General features: G+C 43.9%; 8 protein-coding genes across 8 annotated transcripts; 2 read left to right on the top strand and 6 right to left on the bottom strand.

Annotated features, from left to right (window-relative positions):
* Positions 1-1,720: 1,720 nt before the first annotated feature.
* Positions 1,721-3,537, top strand: BDB00DRAFT_877316 (uncharacterized protein; the record flags this gene model as incomplete). The annotated part of the gene is made up of 2 exons (XM_053127601.1): positions 1,721-1,835; positions 1,949-3,537. 2 exons carry the CDS (start codon positions 1,721-1,723, stop codon positions 3,535-3,537), a joined length of 1,704 nt encoding a protein of 567 aa, XP_052974795.1.
* Positions 3,538-3,746: 209 nt separating this feature from the next.
* BDB00DRAFT_884816 (SAC3/GANP/Nin1/mts3/eIF-3 p25 family-domain-containing protein) lies at positions 3,747-5,791 on the bottom strand (the record flags this gene model as incomplete). Its single annotated transcript, XM_053128359.1, has 9 exons — positions 3,747-3,948; positions 4,035-4,242; positions 4,324-4,453; positions 4,516-4,584; positions 4,665-4,799; positions 4,883-4,963; positions 5,094-5,298; positions 5,380-5,520; positions 5,607-5,791. The coding sequence occupies 9 exons, from the start codon at positions 5,789-5,791 to the stop codon at positions 3,747-3,749; spliced, it is 1,356 nt and encodes a 451-aa protein (XP_052974794.1).
* A 104-nt stretch (positions 5,792-5,895) lies between these two features.
* BDB00DRAFT_38277 (uncharacterized protein) lies at positions 5,896-6,590 on the bottom strand. Its single transcript, XM_053117163.1, has one exon. The coding sequence runs from the start codon at positions 6,430-6,432 to the stop codon at positions 5,938-5,940; it is 495 nt and encodes a 164-aa protein (XP_052974793.1). The 5' UTR covers positions 6,433-6,590; the 3' UTR covers positions 5,896-5,937.
* An 80-nt stretch (positions 6,591-6,670) lies between these two features.
* On the top strand, positions 6,671-10,265 carry BDB00DRAFT_847648 (armadillo-type protein). The gene is made up of 2 exons (XM_053125245.1): positions 6,671-6,747; positions 6,810-10,265. The coding sequence occupies exon 2, from the start codon at positions 6,811-6,813 to the stop codon at positions 10,138-10,140; it is 3,330 nt and encodes a 1,109-aa protein (XP_052974792.1). The 5' UTR covers positions 6,671-6,747; position 6,810; the 3' UTR covers positions 10,141-10,265.
* A 112-nt stretch (positions 10,266-10,377) lies between these two features.
* Positions 10,378-11,175, bottom strand: BDB00DRAFT_877313 (uncharacterized protein; the record flags this gene model as incomplete). Its single annotated transcript, XM_053127600.1, has 2 exons — positions 10,378-10,703; positions 10,797-11,175. The coding sequence occupies 2 exons, from the start codon at positions 11,173-11,175 to the stop codon at positions 10,378-10,380; spliced, it is 705 nt and encodes a 234-aa protein (XP_052974791.1).
* A 167-nt stretch (positions 11,176-11,342) lies between these two features.
* BDB00DRAFT_38033 (peptidase family M1-domain-containing protein) lies at positions 11,343-14,357 on the bottom strand. Its single transcript, XM_053117150.1, has 11 exons — positions 14,030-14,357; positions 13,788-13,933; positions 13,631-13,679; positions 13,264-13,545; positions 13,070-13,177; positions 12,905-12,944; positions 12,743-12,822; positions 12,570-12,669; positions 12,374-12,493; positions 11,937-12,302; positions 11,343-11,848 (listed from the first exon to the last, which is right to left on the bottom strand). The coding sequence occupies exons 1-11, from the start codon at positions 14,237-14,239 to the stop codon at positions 11,511-11,513; spliced, it is 1,839 nt and encodes a 612-aa protein (XP_052974790.1). The 5' UTR covers positions 14,240-14,357; the 3' UTR covers positions 11,343-11,510.
* Positions 14,358-14,447: 90 nt separating this feature from the next.
* BDB00DRAFT_791783 (MBOAT, membrane-bound O-acyltransferase family-domain-containing protein) lies at positions 14,448-16,525 on the bottom strand (the record flags this gene model as incomplete). The annotated part of the gene is made up of 5 exons (XM_053121059.1): positions 14,448-14,841; positions 14,926-14,964; positions 15,038-15,290; positions 15,346-15,680; positions 15,870-16,525. 5 exons carry the CDS (start codon positions 16,523-16,525, stop codon positions 14,448-14,450), a joined length of 1,677 nt encoding a protein of 558 aa, XP_052974789.1.
* Positions 16,526-17,081: 556 nt separating this feature from the next.
* BDB00DRAFT_877310 (eukaryotic rRNA processing protein EBP2-domain-containing protein) lies at positions 17,082-18,348 on the bottom strand (the record flags this gene model as incomplete). Its single annotated transcript, XM_053127599.1, has 4 exons — positions 17,082-17,368; positions 17,450-17,615; positions 17,683-17,937; positions 18,052-18,348. 4 exons carry the CDS (start codon positions 18,346-18,348, stop codon positions 17,082-17,084), a joined length of 1,005 nt encoding a protein of 334 aa, XP_052974788.1.
* Positions 18,349-22,667: the final 4,319 nt, after the last annotated feature.

Genomic DNA, 22,667 nt, shown 5'->3' with positions numbered 1-22,667 from the left:
CACAGATACCTTATAAGGTACTATCGAGCCTTCTTGGACTTAGTATACGCTATTGAGTACAGAACAATAGCAGAGGATGTGCAAAACGCGTGTTTAAAAAGACTTTTATGACCATCTTGGTTACAACTACTGTACTCCTTTCGAAACCAGATGAACCTCTTGACATATGTGTGTATAGTCAATAAGTTGTCATTATGTTCGTGAGATCCATACAGTACGTCGTGTTTGTTAGGAAGCTGGTGATAACAAAAGATAATAATGCTCACAGTTCTAATGCGAAGTATGTATCTTGATTTTTGCTATAAAGTTAGGTGTCATGACTGAGATTGGTGGCATATTATAATATCTAACATAGGGCTCTGGCGGTATGCTTATGATACATTCCTAAAGCTACTAATAGGATGCAAGCTCTTTTCCACCTTCCGCAGTAGGTATAGAACACCTAATAACATAGTTCTGTTTGTGATCCAGGAATAATGCGCAAGAACTAAAGATATAGTATATACGGTGAGAATAATCCTATATCAAGCGATCTACGTTTCAGAAAATCCACGTGATGACACTGCATGTTAACTCGTTACACGATGCAATGATGAAAACCCGTTCTGCAGTATTGTTGTTGTTGATTGTATTGATGTTTATGGTTCAATTATTGACCCTGTAAATATACATTTGCTGATGGAAGAAGATCAAATTGAAAAAGTACACAGACATTAAATAATTAGTGTAAAGCATGACAAGGAAAACAAAGAGCGGAGGCGGGGATGGGTGAGAAAGACTGTGTGCACTTATAAACTGTCAGCATCCGCCCAGCATGAAACGGAAACTCAAAAATTCCTTACCTGCCTTTTCCTCCACCAGACCAGACAAGTATCTTCACCACGCGCGTATAGATGCATAAACCCGTGTGACCTGAGGCTTGCCACATTTCCACTTAAGCCTTTCTCTCTCTCTCTCTCTCTCTCTGTGTGTGTGTGGCCCATGGTGAAGCTATACAGTTGAGAATACAGAGGGGGATGAAATCCGGACTTTGAATGGAACTTTTATGCGCCATGACGACGAAAGGTTTGTTACATGAATATGTCGATTAGCTTGGGCTGAGTAACAAAGGTACAGCTAAATTCAGCTACGACCAACGGACAAAGACAGACAAGAAGTACAATTCTATCGTGTGTGTATAGGCGTGCTTGGATATATAGAGGTGATCACGCTTATGACGATTCAAAATCCCGATCTATGGTTTCGAACGACACAGACAGTTTCTGGGTTATAGTAAAAGGGTGTATTGTTATCAGCTGACACCACAAAACAACAAAAAAATCAATTAAACCAAAGCAGCTGCATAGCAGCCACGATACAGCAGCGCTGTACAACCTCGAAACATCATATGGACACTATACCATGGCTGATACCTGATGACGGTCTTGGGCGGGCGGAGTGCGCGTATGAAGCTGCTCAGTTTATGTATGATACAAATACTTTCTTAGTTGTTCTTGCTATCGCATCCCTCTTCTTTTCCTCCATTCTCACTCTTCTTCTCCACATTTGTCTACTCTCTTTCCTTCTGCTGATGTATCAACAAATGATGCATATTTCACCAGAGCTCCCTACTCCCTCGAGTAGCAACCAACTGATTTCTCGACAAAAAGACAAAAGAATCCAGATGAGAAAACCAGACGATGTCCCGTTATCGCCTTCCAGTAGCTGTAGTATGAGTAGCATGAGCTCCAGGAGTAGCAGCAGTCAAGTGCCCGGTTTAAACGACGCATCATCACCTGAAGAACTTGCTGCTCTTTTAAAGAAAACCTATGCTACTCTTCGCTCCAAAGAAAAAGGTACGAAAGATGCAATATTAAAACTACTATTACGCTAGTAGAACTATCAATCTTGTTGATAACCTAAAAAATTGCTGTTTGAACCATGTTATTTGTTGTTACACGAAAACCAGATCTCAAACTTGCTGCAGAACTTGGGTGGTCCCTGATGGATAACAATCTGGAACTCAAAGCAAAACACGACTTCCTGCTTCAGCAACGACGAAACAGTCCGGAACTGATAGTGAAACCATCTACCTCAATTCTGACCAGATCAAGGGACACACATGAAAACGCCTCCCAGTGGCTGCAGCGTGTCGATTCACCCGGCGGATTCAGCGATGATAGCAACAACAGTACCATGCGACTAATTCCACGACAACAAGCACACGACGCTATCGTCCAAATGCTCACCGAGAAAAACCGAGCCACGCAAGCATCACTAGACTCAACCTTGGCAGATCTTAACGCCGCAAGAATAGCCGGCGGTGAACGAGTACAATTATTGAAAGACGAGATGGTTCGCCTACAACAACAGTTGGATGCTGCCGCTCAGACTATTGAAACGATTGAGCATCAGCGTCGCGAAGAGACTCAACGTCCCCGAACAGAATCACCCCTACCAGTAGATGCCACCGATGTTGAGCTACTGGCCCAGATCGACGAATTAGAGGCAGAAAACCAGCGCCTTTTAGCAACAAAAACAACAGCTCAGACTAAACTAAATGAAGCAACACAGAATCTGAGCCGATGGCAACAAGAAGTAGCAAATTACGAAGCAATGGATGACCAGTACAAAAAGCAACAAGCAGCTTGTCAGCGACAAGCGGATGAAATCACACGGCTAACTGGAGCAGTCGAGGAGTACCGATCACAACTCGCACGATATTGTGACCATTCTATGGCCGAGCCGGACAATGACAATGAAAAAGTCCTAGTTCAACATCCTACTGACGATAATGGACTCAGGCCTCCGACACTCTTACAGCCATCAATAAGCACACAAACAAATCTTCTCAGTGAATTAGAACGTGCATGGACTAAAGAGCTCGAGCAAGTACCATTAGCAACAATAACAACAACAACACCAGCTAGTATCACAAGCGTTAAACTCGATCGTCCACAAGCATCACAGCAAAAACAACAGTACCATGAGCAAGAGCATTATCATCATCATCATCATCAGCAGCAGCAGCAGCAGTCGCCTTTATCAGTAAACAATGACGGCATGTCCTTGACAAATGAATATGTATCTCTCTTGCCTAATGAAATACGTGATGCATGGGCCAAAGAGCTTGATGCAGTTCACCCATTAATGACTCGGATGCCAAGTAACAAACATTATTCATCAGTTGGCAGCAGAAGTGCGACCACCGATGCGGATTATCCAACTTACGATCCTCCGTCTCCTGCAGCATCCATATCTTGTCCCCCGTCATTTCATCCCCCATCTGTAAAGCACTGCTACGCTGGAGCCGAATCAATCTACGCACAGCTATCCGGATCCGGTGTAACCGGCGGTCGTGGAAAGGCATTCATGGCAACAACATACCAGTCTCGCCGAAGCCGGCCGTCGTACCATCACCATCATCAGTATCAACAGTCGAGCTTCTTGGTTATGGTCATCCAAAAGATTTGGGGGTGGTATCGGTTTTCTTTGATTCTGTTTCTGGCTGTTCTTATCAATCTTTGGCAAGGCCCTGATGCAATTTTGGAGAAATAATCTATAAAGCACCACTTTATGTACACAAGCCGCATGCACAAAACAACAACAATCATACACACTTCATTATACATATACGCACCATACATACGCACCATCCTTTTCATATATGTCCGTCCACACATGCATTATCAATCAAAAGCTTCAATTTTTTTTTCATTTGTTTTTTACTGGTGTTTTTCTTTTTTCAGTTTTGCAATGTATGTTGTTTACACTTGGCCCTTAATATCGATTTTCGAAAACTGCTTGATGCCTTCTGCAAACTTCAGAGATGCACTCTTCGTATCCAGGGCTTCTCCATCGTGTGACAGGATGCATGCATGATGACTTTTAAGGAACTTTGTTACGTCCTCGTCATTTTCAAAAGCAAGCTCGTTTTTAAGGAAGACAAGAGGTATTGTAGGCCGGTATCTGAATTAATTGCAACCATCCCCCAAGAAAATAAATTAGCATAAATTAATAAACAACAATGCATCATCTATCATGTCCGTACTTACGCTTTGCACAAGAGCAACATAGACCGTACTCGCTCCCGTTCCACAAACTGGTCCATCAAGTAACCACCCATTTGTGGAGCAGACATATACAGTTTGAAAAAGCGATGGTAGTTGGACGTAGATAAAGCAGAACGTACTTGTAACGCATGCTTTACTAAATCATTATGCTTTTGATCAGGTGTCAGCTCAAACATGATGGAGTTGATGTCTGTGCAAAGCGGTGTCAGTGCTGAGATTTACGCTTCCTGATATTCGCTCAGGTATTATAAACATCGGTGTTGCTGCTTACCAGACCAGTTTTGGGTGTGCAAGTAGTATAGGATTCGATACGCTGTAAACTCCATGACATTGCCTTGAATACCCATGGCGTACAGCTGCTTTAACTGAGATTGGCATTGGTTGTATTCGCCAAGATCACCCTATAACACCATGCTTAATTACTTCAAGGACCAAACCTATTTGAAAAGCAGTATCTTCTTACCTTTTCTAGAGCAATACGTGCGTGAATTTCATAGACGGTTACCGTGAAATCGTCACGTATGCGTTGTACCTGTGCGTTTAATAATTAGGAAAAAAGAACAGAGTAAATGCACTACACATCGAAGCCCAGATATTATTGAAGTAGCTTACTGTGAGATCCTGTCGCATTGACTTAAATTGGTCGCATATATATGTGTAGTTTTGCTCATCCCGCCACTTCTTCTTTAGTAACTCCAATGTCTTCTTGAGTACTTTTGGCGGTCGTACAGTGGCCGGATCTGGAGCCTTTTAACCCCCACAGATGTTAGCCAACCTTGCTCTTAAACACACACACAACACAAACGCTCTCTCTCTCTTTTTCCACTTACTGAGGTTAACCGGAAGTAATTCTTCTCTAAAGAAGAAGACGTGCCCACAATAGAATCATGTCGATTTATATCCAAATGTTGCTAATACAGAAACAGAACAGAAAAAAAGAAGAAAAAGCCATAAGCCTTATAATCAACAGCGAAGACAACTGTTTTGTACTTCACCAGCACAAAACAGCATCGCGTAAGCATTCACAAGGACTAAACTTACCAAACTATGTGCGACATGCGTGCGGGGAGTCTCTTCACGTTGAAATCTTTTCAGCCTACTTTGACGCTTTTCGTCGTCTCCATATACTGCCTGAGTACCGTGCGGATCTTTCCTTTTCCTAGACGAAATAGGGACGTTAGGTTGGTACTTTTGCGCTTGTTTCTTTTTAGAAGATGGTTTCCTGAACCGCGCAGCGCCGCATGCGCTAAATCATAAAAGTTAGCTATACAGTGTGAATACACCCGTTTCCCGCTTTTTTTTTTGACAATAAACTCAAGTCACTTACAGAGGTAAATCCAAGTTTGCCCAATCAGTCGTCATCAATGTTCCTTCTCGATGCTTCTCCAATATCAAATTTCTCAGGTCGTTCTCTGCTTCATCGCGTCTTTCAGGTAAGCAATTGTTGAATACCTCTTCTACATATTCCCTATATGAATGCATATACTTTTAGAATATGTTCCTAGATATAGCAAAACACGCAAAGTCATCTTTACATAGACGAAATATACATACTTTAAAGACGGTGGCCACGATTCCATCGATGGTGGTTTTGCTGATGGTGCTGTTGACTGGGTGGTTCCGGATGAAGCAGGTTTGGGTAGTGGTGAATCCGAAGAACCCGCGATCTGTGCCGCAGATGATGAAACTTCTTGCATACTATCAGGCTTACCAGACTTTTTTGCGCTACCCATCATCATAACGGGTGGTTTTTGTTTCGGTTTATCTATTGATCAGCATATGCATGTATAAGCAAATGTCGTCTTCTTTGTCGTACTTTATTCACTCTTTCACTTGTTGATACCTGTTGCAGACACTTTAATATAGCTTGGAGGCTCCCGTGCAGTCATTGTTGGGGCTGTATGTCGCTGAGTAGTAGTGGCTGCTGTTTGAGACGGGAGAGGGGGAGCTTGTTGATTATTCCACTGATTATTACTGCCATTCGGATAGTAATAAGAGTTGTCGTTGTACGCGTATTGTGAATTTGACGGAAAGGCCGGTGTTTCAGAAGTTGCGGTAGGAGGAGGAGCAGAAACTGCCTGTTGTGGATGTTGTGAGTACTGCGCAAAATCGCCGTAACTTCCATAATTTGATCCATTGGGATAGCCGTAACTGCTGTAATCGTATTGGTACTGCGAAGTACCTGGTGCAGGTGGTGCAGAAGATGTGGAAGACGATGGGTATTGGTAATAATTTTGATAGTATGACTGGTCACCTGCTTGTTGTGGATATTGATAATACGAGTAGTTAGGATCTGTAGTTCCGTACGCTTGTGGATTATAGTTCGGATCGGCCTGTTGTTGCGAAGGCTGTTGTTGGGGTTGCTGCTGCCATGATTCATGCCTGAAGGTGAAATCAAAAGGTTAAAAAAGCCAAACACGGGGTTGACGCCAAGTTGTTAGTATACTTGTAACGTACCAAGGCTGACTTTGGTGTTGATTGTCTTGTTGTTGGGCCATTTCTTCGCTTTTCAAACAAGACGGACGATTATATTAGAAAACAAGGTGCACGCGCGAAAGAGAGAAGCGAGAAGCAACCGTGGTTTTGCTGGTTTATTGCTAAACTCAGAATATCAACCTCTTGCCAAAACCGACGTAGCACACACAAATAGCTGCTTTTTAGACCGATCTGTTTGTGATTTTATTTTTTAAAGATTGTAAGTTTCTAACATATGCTTTTCTAGAGGGACCCTTTTACTTATGTCCTTGTACGTAATAGCATGTCAAGACCGTCGGTTGAAACGTTGGACTTTTTCGGCCCGATCTTGTCCATTCGTAATGAGCTGCAAAGCAATCAAGCGAATCCTCCAACGCGTGAAGTCAGTCGCACGGTTACATTGCAACTGAACCAGTTGCGCGACACACTAATCACGACACCCAATGTTGAGACAATTTGCGATAAACGCCTGATTAATTTTATCCTCACAACGCTTATGCCCGTCCTTCAGTGGATTAAACAAGCCGACTCGTCGTACAACAACGTGGTAGAGGCATGGCTACGATGCATATTAGTGTTCTTATACAAAACGTATTGGACCGCGTCGTCACCGCCACAGCTTTTGGAGCAGCTGATGATCCTGTTTACAAACTATCTTATGGACGCCAGCAAGTCAGGAGAAGAAATTCGACATCTCGCCGTTCAGTGCATCGCTACCTGCTTATCTGTGATCAAGGACAAAATAGAACTGTATCAAGCTCTCCGTGACATCAAGTTTCGGCCGCAGATGGCAGGCTGCATTACTGCACTGTTAGATGTCATTCGTTGTGGAGACGCGCTGCAGCTACGGATCGACGCGATGCATGCACTATCGACGCTGACTCTAGATGCGCTTGGTGAAATCGATATAGTTGCTGTCTTTTTGCCAGGCATCACTTCTGCACTGGGTCGTACAATTTACCAGAAACAAGAAAAAGAGAACCAGCAGATCTTGTCGACAGCATTTGATGTCCTTGGCAACGTCATTGTATTTGTTATGCAAGACGAGCACGCACCTGATTCTGTTGTACCAAATATCCAATCTCTGCATGACCTGACCAAACATATTAAAGGAAAGCAGCACGTCGACAAAACGCAAGATTTCGTCGAAAACTTTTATGCAACGTCGAAAAGCAAAATCAAGGGCCAGCTCGATTTCATCCTTGATATCCGCAGCTACAACACTGACTGGCGGGTTAGACGCGCCATGGTCCGATTTGCGGGTCAGTTGCTTACAAAATGCTCGCGAACACTCGACAATTGCACGTCATTATTACTCAAGACGATTGTGCTACATTTTGACGACGAATATCTCCAGGTCAAATCAGAAGCTCAGCTGCAAATTCGCGACATTATGCAAGTCCCCTCGTTCGGACAGACGATCATACCCATTTTGAAAGAAAACCTTGCAGTCAGCGTCACATATATACCGAGCACACTCATCAGTGGTGACGAAGGCGACAAAGTGACAGCAATGGCACTTATCACGGGTTATGTTTTGATACTCGGTAACCGTCATGCGCAAGGCGTACTGGATAGCACCATCACTAAAACATTAGACGCATGGCTGGCTGCATTTAAAATTGATCAAGATGGCATCAACGTCCTCGAGGAGAAGGGGCAGAACAGCACAAAGCTTATTGAATTTCAAGGGGACGGAAAAGGAAATATAAACGACAACGGCGGCGACGATGACACTTGGCCGGATCGACCATCACTTGTATATCCCAAAATCCGCTTCAAATATCTAGCAGCGGACCGTACAGCAACACAAGCTGGAAGAATGCTGAACGTGATCGGTCGTCACGGTAGTTTGTCTTATTGGCTGGATCTCTTAATGGACAGTTTCCGAGAACAAGAACTGGACGTACAGCCGCAGGCGGCATATATGATACATTCCCTTCTTTCGGGAGCATCAGCAACAGAAAGCGACACCGATAGCGCACAATGGCTTGCGCGAGCGGGCAGTGCAGAAGACCGAGAAGAAGCATCCAATATCAAGGCAACCGCATTACGAATACTGCATGAGATTATCAACCTTGTGATCGATCCAACCACAAACAGCCGTACCAATGTGGTCCGCGGAGAAAGGCAATATCACAAGCTCAAGAAAGAACTTGAGACTGCTGAGGTTTTGGCAACTTGCTTTGGACTCCAGATTGTGGGCCTCGTGGCATGTATTGTGGAAGCTGAATATGTTCAAGACGAACTGATTACCCTACTGTATCCGCTTTTGGCACATCTTGGATCGCCCAATGTTTTCATACACACGTACGCTTTGATTACACTGGATGCCATTGCGCTTGTCTGCGGTCAGCGTGGGGCACAGCAGCTTGCGGTCGAGAATATCGATCACATTATCAACATGGTCTCACAACGGATATCTGTATTGGAGGATAATTTACGCGCGCCACTAGTGTTGAAAGCCCTAATCCGCATCGGAGGTCCTGGAACGATCAATTACCTGGAAGATACAGTGGAAGAAGTTTTTGACGCTTTGGAGGGATATCATATGGACGATTGGTCATGTGCGCAGTTGTGCAGCGTCTTGACTGAGATTGTCCGTGTGGTGTATCGAAAAAATGTGGCCTTACTTGAATCTGACAAGGACGCGTCAGTCGACAACCGAGAGCAGCAGCGGCAACCAAAGGTTCCCCAGTTATCGAGCGAAATCCGTGACTTGATTGAATCAAACACGTCGACGGACGATGTCTCTACCGAAACAGCCACTATGGGTGAGATTGGGCAGTACTTTCTGGACCGTCAAAAGAAAAACGAAAAAACACCATCGATGGATCCCAACGATTTGCTTCCTGACGATGAAAATGGAGGACCCACTAGACCTCCTGATGATACACCCGAACCTCTTTCGCGAGCACAGCAAATGACCTTATCTATCATGACACAAGGACGCCACTTTTTGACCGCATCATCACCGCAACTCCGAGTCGAGATGCTTGGTCTCTTTGCTGCAGGAACCAAGGTACTAGCGCATCGCCTTGATAAGGTCGGTGTTCTTGTGAATCAAACTTGGACACATATCATTCAACGGTTATCCGACGACGACAACATGGTAGTGCTTCAAGCGGTGACAGTCATTGGATCTATTGCAGAGTCGCTCAACGACTTCATATCCAACCGTGTCAAAGATTTCTGGCCAAAGTTTAAGGAACTGTTGAAACAGGGCCGCAGTGAAAGCTATCATTACTCAATATTTTCCTACGTACATCGCCTGCACAATGCTATCCTTTTGGCTCTTAAATCGGTGGCAGAACATGCTCTTGTGGAAGCGACTATGATACCAGAAATGATGGACGAGATCAAGTGGTACCTGGATGAGCGGTTACACGTTGAGCTCCAGCAAAGCGCAATTAAGGTGTTTGGTGCGATGAGCAAGCGGTATCCTGACACAGTTTGGGTTTACATGATGTCTATGCTTAGCAGCGACGAATCTACGTTAGTGGACGAAACGGGCTTCTTTAAACCATTCGCAATACCCGAGTGGATGAGTGTGAAGGAGACGTATTACCGTAGAAATGCACGGCAGATACTAGCGATAGTGCCAGCTTATTAGATAATCTTTGTACATACTTTACATAATACACTAGTCTACATACCAACAAAATAGTTAATAACCACTTCACATCATGGCAAAGGCCGTTGTATAGAACAAAATGATATGTGTAACGTTATGCATTGTGGCTATGATAGGTTTCAAAACGTCAATTATTTAAATTATACGTGATGGCGGGTATTGTGCATTATTATACAAGCATAAGGGCTATTTAAGAAATAAAATGGAGAAGGCTTATCAGCAGTTGGTAGGGTCCTTTCCGATAAGCACTACGACATTACGCGGAGGTGGATCCACAGGTCGCGGCCGCTGAAGGATTGGCGTCACGTCAGGATAGATCCGCACTTTACTTGCTAACTCGCTGACATTGATCTGCATCATTCGCGTGCTGCCGTTGTATACACATTTTTTCTTCGTCGGCGACAAATATTCTGTATCCTCAATTTTACGCTTCGCTTGTACTATTTTCTCTGGGGTCAGAGCAAGTGGGCCCCTATTTTTTACTTCCTGTTGATGCCGTGATGGTGATGGTGTCGGTGGCTTCACTGCAGAAATCATAACCCCTATTTTACGAATAGAACGTTAGCATCTACACATTTTTATCGTATCCAAGCACGTACGCGGGTGTCCCGGATTACTACGGCGTTATAGCTTACCTCTTGTTGGTTTAGGCACGACCTGACGGTTAACACCAGCATAGAGAGCTTCAATATCAGGGACAGGGGAAGGAGGACGCGTCGCAAGAACTTCTGATTCTCGATAATGAATCATTCTCTTGATAACCGTTAAATTTTCATACACTTCTTTTCTCCAATGATCATCATGCTTCGGGTGACACTGTAGCACAGAAATATGTTTTTGCATGGATTTGTACTTGCAGTGCTGAATTTTGTAATCGATGTACGAACAAAGATCCTCGACGGTCATTGGGAACAGTGGCTTTCCGCGAAGGCGATCTTGGCGGCACTCGTTAACAAAGCGAATGTACAGATTGGTGCTGCTTTCAATTCGCTCTTTCTTGGTCCGGAATCCCATTTGACAAGGTGTTCTGTATTGGCCGCTTGTGTATATTATTATGCGTTGTACCCGTGTTGCGTGGTTATAGAAGCGAGAGACAATAGCGATGTATTTTCATTGCCAGCAAAATCAAGTTACTTATCTAATAGCAATCATCTAACGGGACGATATCATGATTTATAAGGGTCCGAGCGATCTAAATCTACTCAGATTGTTTTTTTAGTATCAGAACGGATTGGAAGATCAAAACATGGATGTTTAGCCATGGAAAGAGAGACGCACAAGACTAGTATCTGCTACCTCATTTATCGTCATTTTTTCACAATACAAAATAGATACAATCCGTAATTCATTTATTCCTTAAGTCCGATATCCTTCTCAATCAATGCTGAAGCAATGGGATGGTAAAACTTGCGGTGCTTGAGATAAGTTTCCTTGGCCAACTCAGCGCCACCCTCAGCCTTGTACAAGAGACGATACAGTGGTCTGACAAACTTCATACGGCCTTGCTCGGTCACGAACTCAACGATGTGAGGATATATAGGCTTGTAGCTGGCCATCACACAAAGCTGTTGCCAGCGGAATCGGACGTCAGCGTTGCGGATTTCTGTCATCTTGTACAGTTCGTCCATCTTAGCCAAAAGGCGGTGTGGCAGAGGTTCACAGTCGGTTAATCGTTCCAAGAAGACAACTATATTCACATGTTAGTTTAGCGCTCTTTTCCTTCTTTTTGTCCCTTCTGTGATCCCCCACTTCCATTTCCAGATCCATGTACATACTCTTTTGTGTAGAAGTGAATTTTTCAATATCAGAAGGTGCGAAACCAGATAGATCGTCCGAGTTTCTTGCTTCGTCCCAGCGCGTAGCAAGTGCATAGCACTGATCGGCCAACGTAGTGTCAAACTTGGGATCCACTGGGGGCATGCCCTTGCCATTGATCCAGGTATCAAAATCGATCGTGTTCAACTTGTCGACCGTTTCCTTGCCGTGGTGTTCTTCCATGTACTTGTAGAGGAATGCCTTCCATTGCTCGGTAGAAATAGACTGGGATGCGAATTGCTCGACATGAGCCTTCATGAAAGGCTCAAATACGGCAGGTCCACCCACGGTCTTTTCGATGTGATACAACAGGTTGAAGCCCTTTTCTATTAACATTCTTTTGTTAGGATTCATAGCGTGATAGCTCGAATAATTTGGGGCAGGTGAAACAGCATACCATAAGGAATAGAGCTGAAATAGTCATCTGGATCAATGCCACTGCTCAAGTCCGGCTTAAGAATGGTGGCAGGGGAATCAGCACCGAATAAATTGACGCTTTCCTTCAATGCCTTCCAGCCTAGAGAATACATTCCGCATTAAAAATCTCGCGCTTGGAGCTATCATCCACACTCCGTTATTGTATTCCCAGTTACCAATGATAGCGCTGAATTGTCTTTCGAGTTCACCGTGCAGGTAAGCGAGGATCTTGCGTTCGACAAAGACGGTCCAGCCCTCATTCAACCAAAAGTGTTCCTACGAGTTATTCTTTCGTTAGCAATCGCACTAATATGCCATGGGCAACACAACAGGTTTTTTTCATAGTTACCCAGTTACCGGTCGTCACCAAGTTACCCATCCAACTGTGGGAGATTTCGTGCGCAATGACATCAACCGCGCTGCGGTCACCTAACGACAGAATAAAGACAATACCACGGGTCAGTCTCCCTATGATCCTTTACCACATACAAGATGCTTTCTTTTTATATACCGGTCACGATTGTAGGAGTTACGAAAGTTAAGCATGGATTCTGTTATCAGCAAAAAAATAAATAAATAAATTAGTTACAAAAAAGGCGAAAATAGTTTTTTATGGGAGTGGTGTTATTTCATTTCGCCCGGAGCTCCCATCGCTCTTTGTGTCGGGAAACCTTACCTCCATTCCGCCGTAAGGGAATGATGGCGGCAAAACCAACAAATCATAACGACCCCATTCATATGTTGTCAGCAACTTTTCACCTGTGGCAATGAACGACTCGGTATCCTACATATCGTTTCTTTTAGCGGTTGGGTTCTTTATGTTTGCACACTCATCCAAGGTCATAATGCAAAAGAAAATAATTCAATCACCTTGAATTCCCAGGCACACGCCTCCACCATTTCAGGCTCACACCAAACAGTGCTTCGTGGACCGATCTCACGGCCCTCGAGGTTACCAGCAGCAATGGCAATCAGGTAACTGGGCATTGTCGTCTTTTGAACAAAGTGATAGGTCTTGAGACCGCCAGCGACATCTTCCTGCGACGTTTGCAAAGCAGACATCAAGACGCGCAGAGGCGAGGTTACATCAGCAGAATAGGTGACCTTGACACCGGGTGAGTCTTGGCAGGGCACAAACGAACGCGCGTGAATCTGCATGTCATATCAGAAAACTCGAGTTAAAGTCTATTTATCAGCCAAGTGGATCCACCCTCGCGACCCGTTTGCTTTCACTTACAGCTTGGCATTGAGAAAACAGATAAGGAAACTTTTTGCCGAGTGTCTGTCTATTGTCAACTCGCGTCAGGGTTAATGTATGATCAATGCTACTCCCCGCCGCCCTTCATTCAGCACCCTATACTTTCCCTTCCCTTTCTGCGCATCTCGAAACTTACTCTGGCTCCAAAAACTGGATAGCAGTGCACTTTTCAGTAGTGGAGTAATCAATCTTCACCTTTAACTTGGTTCCTTGCTCGACAGTTTGCGGCAATTCAATCGTCAAAGCCGAACCCAAAGAGGGATGACGGTCCGCGACATGGAACTAACATATATTTGGCTTGTGTTCAGGACAACACTCTTCTTTGACGTTGTTGTTGTTGTTATCATTGACACGCTATTAAATGTGTGTGTTATTCACCTTCAAATCCTGACCGTCAAGTGAAGCAGAGGCAACATCCAGATAGCTGGTATCAAGCACGACCTTATCGACCTTGGCGACGGTAAGCAGGTCAAGAACAACATGACCCGAAATCTTGCGTTCGTCAAACGAGATGTTCCAGTTCAAATGAATATGAGTTGTTCGGACTTCGGACAAATTAGCCAAGCTGCTGGGATCATACAAGGCCATTGTGGTTTTCCTTTTTGAATGGGAGGGGGATAAAGAAGAAAGAGAGAGAGAGAGAGATGTTGCACACACGCGTGCGGTTTTCTAAAGTCGTGCGAAAAAAAAGGGCTCTGTTTTTCTGCAAGGACCCGCCTCGCATCGGTGTATGGCGGCGTTTTTTATGTTCTTTTCAGAGATAACAAGGAGATAACAAAGAGCTTTACTTATTTTATTATTGATGGTCTATGGTCTGATCACCTACGCCAAACATGGCGTCTGACCAGAAGGCTTCGCGACAATATAAAATCGCAAGTAACGGTAGGCCAATAAACATGCCTAGCCAAAGAAGCACGTTCCCCGTGGTGGAGTGCTTTCTGACTAATGGGTGTTGGCCAAGGACAATCAGGGGCAGCTGAAACATTTGCATAGCAAACAGATACATGCGGACACGACGCGTCACGATCACCAGAACCAGCTCGTGGAGACACGACGAAAACAAAAACGTTACGAGGGTTGCATTCCACTTTGACAGTTGATACGACTCCATCGATTGTGCATAGACATGGCGCAGGAGCCATTGATGCACAGGCTTATTCCATTTGCGGGCAAATTCATCGTAAGATACGCTAGTAAAATGCAGCAAGTTTTGTCAGATGGGCTACTGTCTTCTAACAGCCCCCACCCCCCAATAAATGTCTTTTCCTCCTAACCTATTCCACCAGTCGTCGTAAAAGTTGCGGTCGGCGAATCTGTGAGGAAGATAAAGAATCGCAGGTTAGATCCAAAGCTATCACAGCAGTAACAGCAACAAACACGCATTACCTGCTCAGTTCTGCGAAAGCGTTCAAGATACACTCAAAAATGATATAGAATATAAACAGGTAGTTGATCATGAACGGAAACAGAAGCTCGACAATGACACGAAAATCAGACATGTCAGGGTCGTAAAGTTTGGGCAAGATGTATCTCTCGGTTGTTACATAGAGCAACAGGAACGATCCCAGTGTTGCCAGAGACTTTTCCAGGACATACCACGGTCGGATTCTGAGAACAGAAGGAAACTCGGTGAATATCGCTATTGAATAAGAAGCAGCGCGAAACATCTAGGTTCTGGCAGTACCTGTCTGTACGCGGATACTCTAACGCATATACCAAGCTGGGTACCAATAAATAATCCAAATAATTCAGCAATGTGACATTGTCAGGAAAACGGACGTTGCCATGAACAAGCTCGTCTTCAAGGAACGTCATTTCCGTCTCCATCTCCTTCAGCTCTTGACTCTTGCTGCTGTCGTCGTTGTCGCCTTTATGTTCGGTGATCCATTTCGGAACGTGTTCTTTTAAATATTTAAGGCGCCTATATCGGATAGACAGTTCGCCGTTGAGGCTCGTGTACGAGTGCATTTTCATCATCATGACAATCGTATGCAGCGTGAAGAATCCGGACTGCACCCACGGCCATTCCCTATTAAATAGCATACACATGCATTATTATTATGTATACAAATCCCCATCTAACAAGAAAGGTTGACCAGTTTCTGCTGTTGTAATGACCAACCCCTTTTTCCCATTTATGGGGATCGCACAAAGACCAACACAACACATCCGGTTGTTATCACTCCCTGTTATATTAATAGCAAATAGCAACAATTACCTCCAGAATGTCCAATATATGTTAAGAAACAGAAACACGGTCTGACACACGTGCTGCAGTACAACGCCTACGGGCTCGTATGGAATGACACCCCACACCAGCAGCTTTGAGAACATGACACTCGTCACTGTCGTTGCAACCATGGCCATGTCCGATATCAGCAACGCCAGTCCGTCTTTGGAGAAGAGCCGGAAGAAACCGAGACTAAGCACAACGCCCTCTTGCTCATAGCAACGGACGCCGCTTTGGATAATGTAAATTCCCATGACAATCCAAAATAGAGTGTAGAATCCTCGAAACGTATCGCTCGACGTTTCAGGATTGGATATATCAAACTTGGACATGCGTGCTTTGAAAAGAATCCGCCGGTGCTTGTTGAGCTGATATGTGATGCTATGTTTGCCTGACGAAGCAGTAGTCGTGGTCGTCGGTACAGAGAACGTTTTTGTAATAGGCGGGCGTTGCAATCCAGGTGCTGGAGCCGCATTAGCTTGTTCAATCAGCTCTTCTTTGGCCGTTTGCAGGGAAGGTTCGGAAGTGTAGGAGGCTATGGACGCGGCATCGTCGGAGGATTCTTCAGGATTTCTGCGATCGCTGCTGTGGGCAGCAGCAGACTTGAGCAATGCGCTTTTGAAAAGGGTTGGTGAATGTGACATGAAGGGAAGAGGCTGTGCAAAAGGAGTGGTTGGGGCGTCAGCGACGAGATATAGTGTTTGATGACCAAAAGTGGCATGACGTCAAACAAGCAAGTTATTGTAGTTAGTAGGCAGGCAGACAGGCAGGCAGCAAGGCTCGGAGTCTACCTGATTTAAATATGTGATGCATGATGAGCACTCCTCAGAAAAAGACAGGATCGGCCAAGACCCGACGACGGAGAGGCTGGGTTCATAGTTCTCCCACTAGCTTTGCGCTGACCCGGGACACCTGGCGACATTTGGCGAGACACTCACTTTGCAGAAGCGTGTAACACTCGATGGCTGGCGGGTACAATGAAAAGGACACATTTTTTAATGTAGTAGCAGACGATAAAACAAACAACAAAAAATGGAATGAAGGGGTGAGAGATGTACAATACAAAATAAGGAATAAAACAGATGCATGCAATTTTTTAATAAAGTGTTAATAGAGTGGCAGGAAGACAGGGAGAGAGAGCGTGTGTGTGTGTGTGTGTGTGTGTGCGTAAGTGGGTGAAGGAGGGGAGGAAAGGGGGCCTTACTTGCGACCTTTGCCCTTTCCTCTGCCCTTGCCAAGGTAGATGGGCTTGCCCTTCATCTTGTTGAAGTTGCCCAGCTCTGCCGAAGATTCAGCCGTGTTGGACTTGTTGTTGCGCTTCTTGCCGCCGAAGCCATATTTGGTGTTCTTGGTCTCTCGCTTCTTGTTCACTGACTTTTCTCCCTTGCCCGTCTTTTGCTTCTTGCTGCTGCTGCTATTGTCGGCCTTTTCTAGTGCAATATCAAAATCATCATTGACAGTAAGGTCTTGCCCGCCGTCCTTCCGCTCTATTGTTTCAAGAAATGCACAGTTCATCTTGTTTAGCCAACTGTTTCCATATGCCTTTCCGATGCCCATCGTATACATACTTCGCTTGAGCAGCTTGATCTTGTCAAGCGTGTCGGTCTTTTGCTTTTGTCGCTCCAACTGCTTTTCAACCTGCACCTTCTTGCCGTACTTCTTGAGAAGTCGTTGACGCTTTGCATCCTCGGATGCTTTGAGTTGTGCCGATTCATCCAATAACTTTTGTCGAACCTTGAATGATTTACGAAAAGGTGAATTAGGACTGGACTTGCTCTGACGAACATTCACGATATCTTACCTTTGCCATGTGCTCTTCGCTCTTGACCATTTCAGCAAAATAATCATCAGGTCGAGAGAACGGCAGGCCTGCTTCCAGCACCTTTTCTCTGCCAATCTTGACAGCCTCCAGCGCTTGTTCGTAGAACGCCAATTCTCGTGCCATGTCATCGTTGATATCGGTGATCTCGACAGGTTTCGAAGAGGTTACTGTCATTGTTTCAATCCAGGGTAACTTTTTCAAATTGAATTCGTCTGTAATTCGAACCATAGCTTCCTGATTATATATAAAAGAATAAGAATAAAGATCACTCGATAAAACACATTTCACCGATCCTTTTCTTCCCTGATCGCTCAAACAATCATAAACACCCATAGGTTATATTGATACCTCATCGTTAATTCGAGGGCGCGTTTCTTTCTCTGACGCTTGCACTTGTTCGTCCGACTCTAATTCGTCAACTTCATCGTCGTCGTCAAGTTCTTCGTCTGCACCTTCGCCGTCGTTGTCGTCGTCGTCCTGGACATCACTACCTTGTTCTAAAGGAACAGCCTCTGGTGCTTCGTCGTCTTCGCTGTCGATCTCGGCATCGGCTACTTGATCAACGGGTGCTACTGCATCGTTTTCTTTTTCTGCTCTCTTTGACAAACGTCGAAGCTTGCTTTTGGATGGCTTTCTGATTCCCATTACTGTGCTGTTGTAGACGTTCGAAACAAGCAAAACCTAAAAAAAATTCTTCAAAAAAAAAATCAAGCGGAGCGGAGTTGCAGCTGTCAAAAGTTTAAGAGTGAGCATTGATGGACTTAGTGGCTGTTGCTACAGATGGAGACAAAGTTTCTCGAAATTCTTCAACATCATATATAGCATTCAGAAAATGAGAAAGTATCTGTCTTTTTATATGTGCGTGTGCGATACAGTAATAAGCCATATAGGCTGGGTTGAAGCCACCATGGGGCTAAGCCTGGATTCTTCATCCTCTACCATGACAATATCATGTCGCACGTTTCTTTTATATTACCTTTGACTACAAGCTAGCTCCAAGACAGCTAATATACCGGTTTTCTTGATGGAAGCTGATGAAGCAGTACTATAGCTGTGTGCACCCTGCTATGAAACAATGTGTTCTGCTTGGACGCTTCCTTTGTACGCGGTGACAAGCAACGGACGCTAGCTAAGAAAAATCATACACCTCAAAAGATGCGCAAGCATTTTTCAAGTTCTTCTTCTTTTATACAAGGCCCCCAGGGACAAACAGTTCCAGAAGGACAGTATAACATGGAAGAAGGAAAAGTGGGAGAGGAGTCCTTATTCAAGGAAGTAGATAGTACAGCTTGCCGATCTTTAAGTCACACAATGCTTAACGCAACCTTAATTTTGTATGAATGCCTAGCACAACATTGCTGATATGCCTATTATAATCGCTTCCCATAACAAATCTGATGGTACTGAGTCCTCAGTACAGGTGCATCAGGCTAACCTATTAACTTACTTATTAGGAAGAACATCAGGAAAAAGGAAACGTAAATTCACGACTGTCAGCAACCCAATCAATATGATAATTGATCAATTTAATTGCCCTCAGCTTCTCCCTGCGCAATCGCGATAGTTCTCCCCAGCTACCTGATTCTTAAAGAAACGCAAAGTACTGTATTGCTTTATAAAAATGATGTTGCTGCTTCAACAGGAAATCAAAACGATCTTCGTCTGGCAGCAAAGTAAATCAGTACCACTTTAGATCGAAGGCAGCGGTTGTACAAAAGAGATACAGTATGTGATGAATATAAAATAAGACGCAACTTCAGCAGACTGTATGAGAACATTGACGTATTGCTCACAGAATGATGTAAAATTAGCAGCTAACAATGAAATAAAGTAGCAGGACGAAACGAAACTGAAGATAAAGCCATTAAGCTGCTATTACAGACCAGGATGTACCACATCAAGATACAGTTTTCGGCACGTTTTAAACAGCTGTACAGAGCGCAGCGACTACAGTATCAACTATCTACTCTTTTATGCGGCCAATTCATGTTCTCTCGTATCAAACAAACAATACCACCTTCAACGAAGGAAATGTCATCCACTGAAAGGAAGAAAACAATGATTGAAATGATTTTGTTTTTACCAGTCGTTATAGCTATTCGAGGCATCTCATCAATAGATGACAGCAAAAACCGTGGTATGGTCTCAGAAACAAACATTGGCTACTCGATGGGCTTTCGAAGAGCTTTGCGATATATCATAGAAACTCGCGGGCACGATTTAATTACAAAAGCGGCTCATAAATAGACACATGTTGTACATTGTACGTTTACAACATTTGGAACTAAGAAGGACGCTGCAGCAGACGCTAATGTGTCCGCTATGGAAGAGGCTCGTATCATAATCAAGAATTGCGGCTCGCCACCTCTAAACTTGGACCTCAGTATCGCTGTTGTGAATACAATCAAGGAGCATCAGTCAACTTCAAGAACGTGTAGAGTTCTTGGTGAATATATAATTGCGCTATACAAATACGTGTCAAATCACCCCTTGGTGGTCGTACACTGTCATGGCAAGTGTAAAGGAGGCGATCAAGAACGCAAAGAAAATACTCAAGCAAAACAAAAAAATTGACTGAAACCACACGCAAAAAAATAAAATAAAGTCCAATCAAGCACGAGTATATACTGTACATAAAAGAAAATGGCGTTTAGGGAAGGGGCGGCCAATCGTGTTTATCAGGCGTTTTTAAGTCGATTGGCTTCTGCGACCAAGAAGCTTGATGTGGTATGCACGATGTTGTCCCTTTACTGTAATGTCTTATCTGGTACCCAATCAATTTTAAATTGTGTTGTTGACATCCACCTGCATAAACCTGCCGTGAGCACATAAAGCATTCCGTACTTCCATCTCATCAAGCGCTACTAGCAAAGTCTGTTTCTTCTCTTTTGCTTTCTCTTTCTCTGAGAAGCTCTTTCTCTCTCATATCTTCTTTATCCCTGAACCTTCGTATTACCAGCATCCAACAGTGCCAAGCAATTTCAGCGACTTTGTAGCGCATCCAGATCCTGGCACGACAGGCGCGTCAATGTCTACATATTCCTGACAAGTCATTTTTACAGGTGCAACCTTCCAGTATTATGGACATCGCATCAGTAAATAGCACAGAGTATGCGAGGCTTTGCTCCCTGTACTATTTTAGGCGGTTGGCAGAACGTCATTAACAATTTTGGAAGACCATCATCAAGTGAGTTAATTCATCATTCCATGCCACCACTCTTATTCTTTTTCCGCTCTCTAAGAAACACGTTAGTATGTGAAATAACAGCTTTAACTAACTAATGCATGAATTTAGTTCATGATAACCGGCACACCGACTGCCGGGTTTCCGAAAGACCTATCGGCAGATCCTCTTTGTTGCCTGTTTTCTTTCTTCTTTTCTCTGTGATATCGCGCTGGCATGTAGACTAAAACAAGGACTTCTTGTCATATGTTCCCTAAAGCGAAACAGACAAGGAAGCGCTCATATAATGCCGAAAACTGCCCCAAAGCAGACGACAAATAAGACAAAGAGCTTGCCGCAAGTAGCAAGAAGAAAGCTACACACGAAGTAAGCTTACCTTGGACATAGAATTGTTCTCGTTAGTTGATCAAATTACTACAAGGGCGCTAACTAAATGTATCTATTTTTTTATGGTCGTCGGTGAGACTTTGGCAAACGAGCAGTTCGGAAACAAAGCAATCGAAAATGGTTTAATATGACTTTACCACAAACATAATTGGAACAAGGTATCGTCAAGTTCAAGCCGTCCACTGCTATCACTTGTTGCTTAACATGAAATGTGTGGGCCGAACAACACATCCACTGCCAGAAGCATCTCCACTACGACAAAAACGCATGAATAGTGTTACTCTTCGTCTATCACAGACGAAACGAGTTTGACGATACTCAAGTTCGCGATTGATTGGACGGGATCGAGAAGCAGCCAAACATAATTACTGTATGACGCCTTGTTTACATACCTTACATGTACGAAGTAATACAAAAAGGTTGGCACATCAAATAGTAGACTCATTAAATATTTTGAATGATGGAAGTTATACGAATAAATGATGATTTGGCGATGATGAATCAGTTAATAGTTTATTAAGTAAAAGTTACTACAAGAGATCCCATGTTGTCAGCTATTATACAATTCCAACCATCGCCAAAATGTTCTTGCAAAATGCAAATGGATTTGATAGAGATATAGTGAAGAAATCAAAAGAACAGGCTTAGGCTTATATCAAGACGATCGTCAGCATACCAAACACATACGCAGGAGCGCAAAGAAAGTACAGCAAAGTTTCAAAACGAGGTAGTAGCATACGTCAGGTCTTTGCGATAAGGGCTACACGACGTTGTTGTGGATTGCTTCAAGCCCTTATTTAAGCACTATGTATTCTGGAGGTTCGTCCACGCACTGTCCGCTTCTTTGAAGAAATAGCTTTAAGGTGATTTCCAAGTAGATAATCTTTTTTATATCTTAATCAATTTTATCATAGTAACTTACAATATATATGCTTTTCACGGACCAGCACGTGCAGATATAGTGAGAGGGGTGCTCGAACATCATGTAATGGAAATCACACATGCGGCAAAACCAGATCATTATGTTGACATATGTTTCAAAGATTCGATGAACTAATGACAAAAAAATATAATGACAAAGTGTAAATGTTGCATCCGCGTAGTTATAACAACGCCGCAATGTGACATCTGTCAATTCGCTATCTATCTATGCCAAGTAGCCCGAACGAGGTCCATGTTGGGAAACATTTGTACCACCATCTCATCATGATGTGCCCAAACATCCGTCAGATTGATCCGCCTAATATCCGCTAAATATCCGCCTACGCAACTTTCCCCCGCAGTGGGCATTTGCATCCATGAAGAAGAGCTGAGTGTACAAGGTTCAATGTCCACTCGCTAAAAATGTCTATTGCGAACACGAATATTACTATGCGGTGGTCCTAGCCAAGGG

Source organism: Zychaea mexicana, assembly GCF_025766255.1.
Source record: "Zychaea mexicana strain RSA 1403 chromosome Unknown BDB00scaffold_106, whole genome shotgun sequence".
Taxonomy (NCBI): Eukaryota; Fungi; Mucoromycota; class Mucoromycetes; order Mucorales; family Lichtheimiaceae; genus Zychaea; species Zychaea mexicana.
This window is presented reverse-complemented; position numbering and strand designations above follow the sequence as displayed.

What these genes read in the sequence shown, in the direction of transcription:
- BDB00DRAFT_38277 (XM_053117163.1), bottom strand. Translation starts at nt 6,432, where the DNA reads ATGAATCATGGCAGCAGCAACCCCAACAACAGCCTTCGCAACAACAGG.
- BDB00DRAFT_38033 (XM_053117150.1), bottom strand. Translation starts at nt 14,239, where the DNA reads ATGGCCTTGTATGATCCCAGCAGCTTGGCTAATTTGTCCGAAGTCCGA. An exon ending in TTTCAGCTCTATTCCTTATG is followed by an intron (nt 12,303 to 12,373) that starts GTATGCTGTTTC and finishes GAATGTTAATAG; the next exon opens with AAAAGGGCTTCAACCTGTTG. An exon ending in ATTCACTTCTACACAAAAGA is followed by an intron (nt 11,849 to 11,936) that starts GTATGTACATGG and finishes ATGTGAATATAG; the next exon opens with TTGTCTTCTTGGAACGATTA.
- BDB00DRAFT_847648 (XM_053125245.1), top strand. Translation starts at nt 6,811, where the DNA reads ATGTCAAGACCGTCGGTTGAAACGTTGGACTTTTTCGGCCCGATCTTG.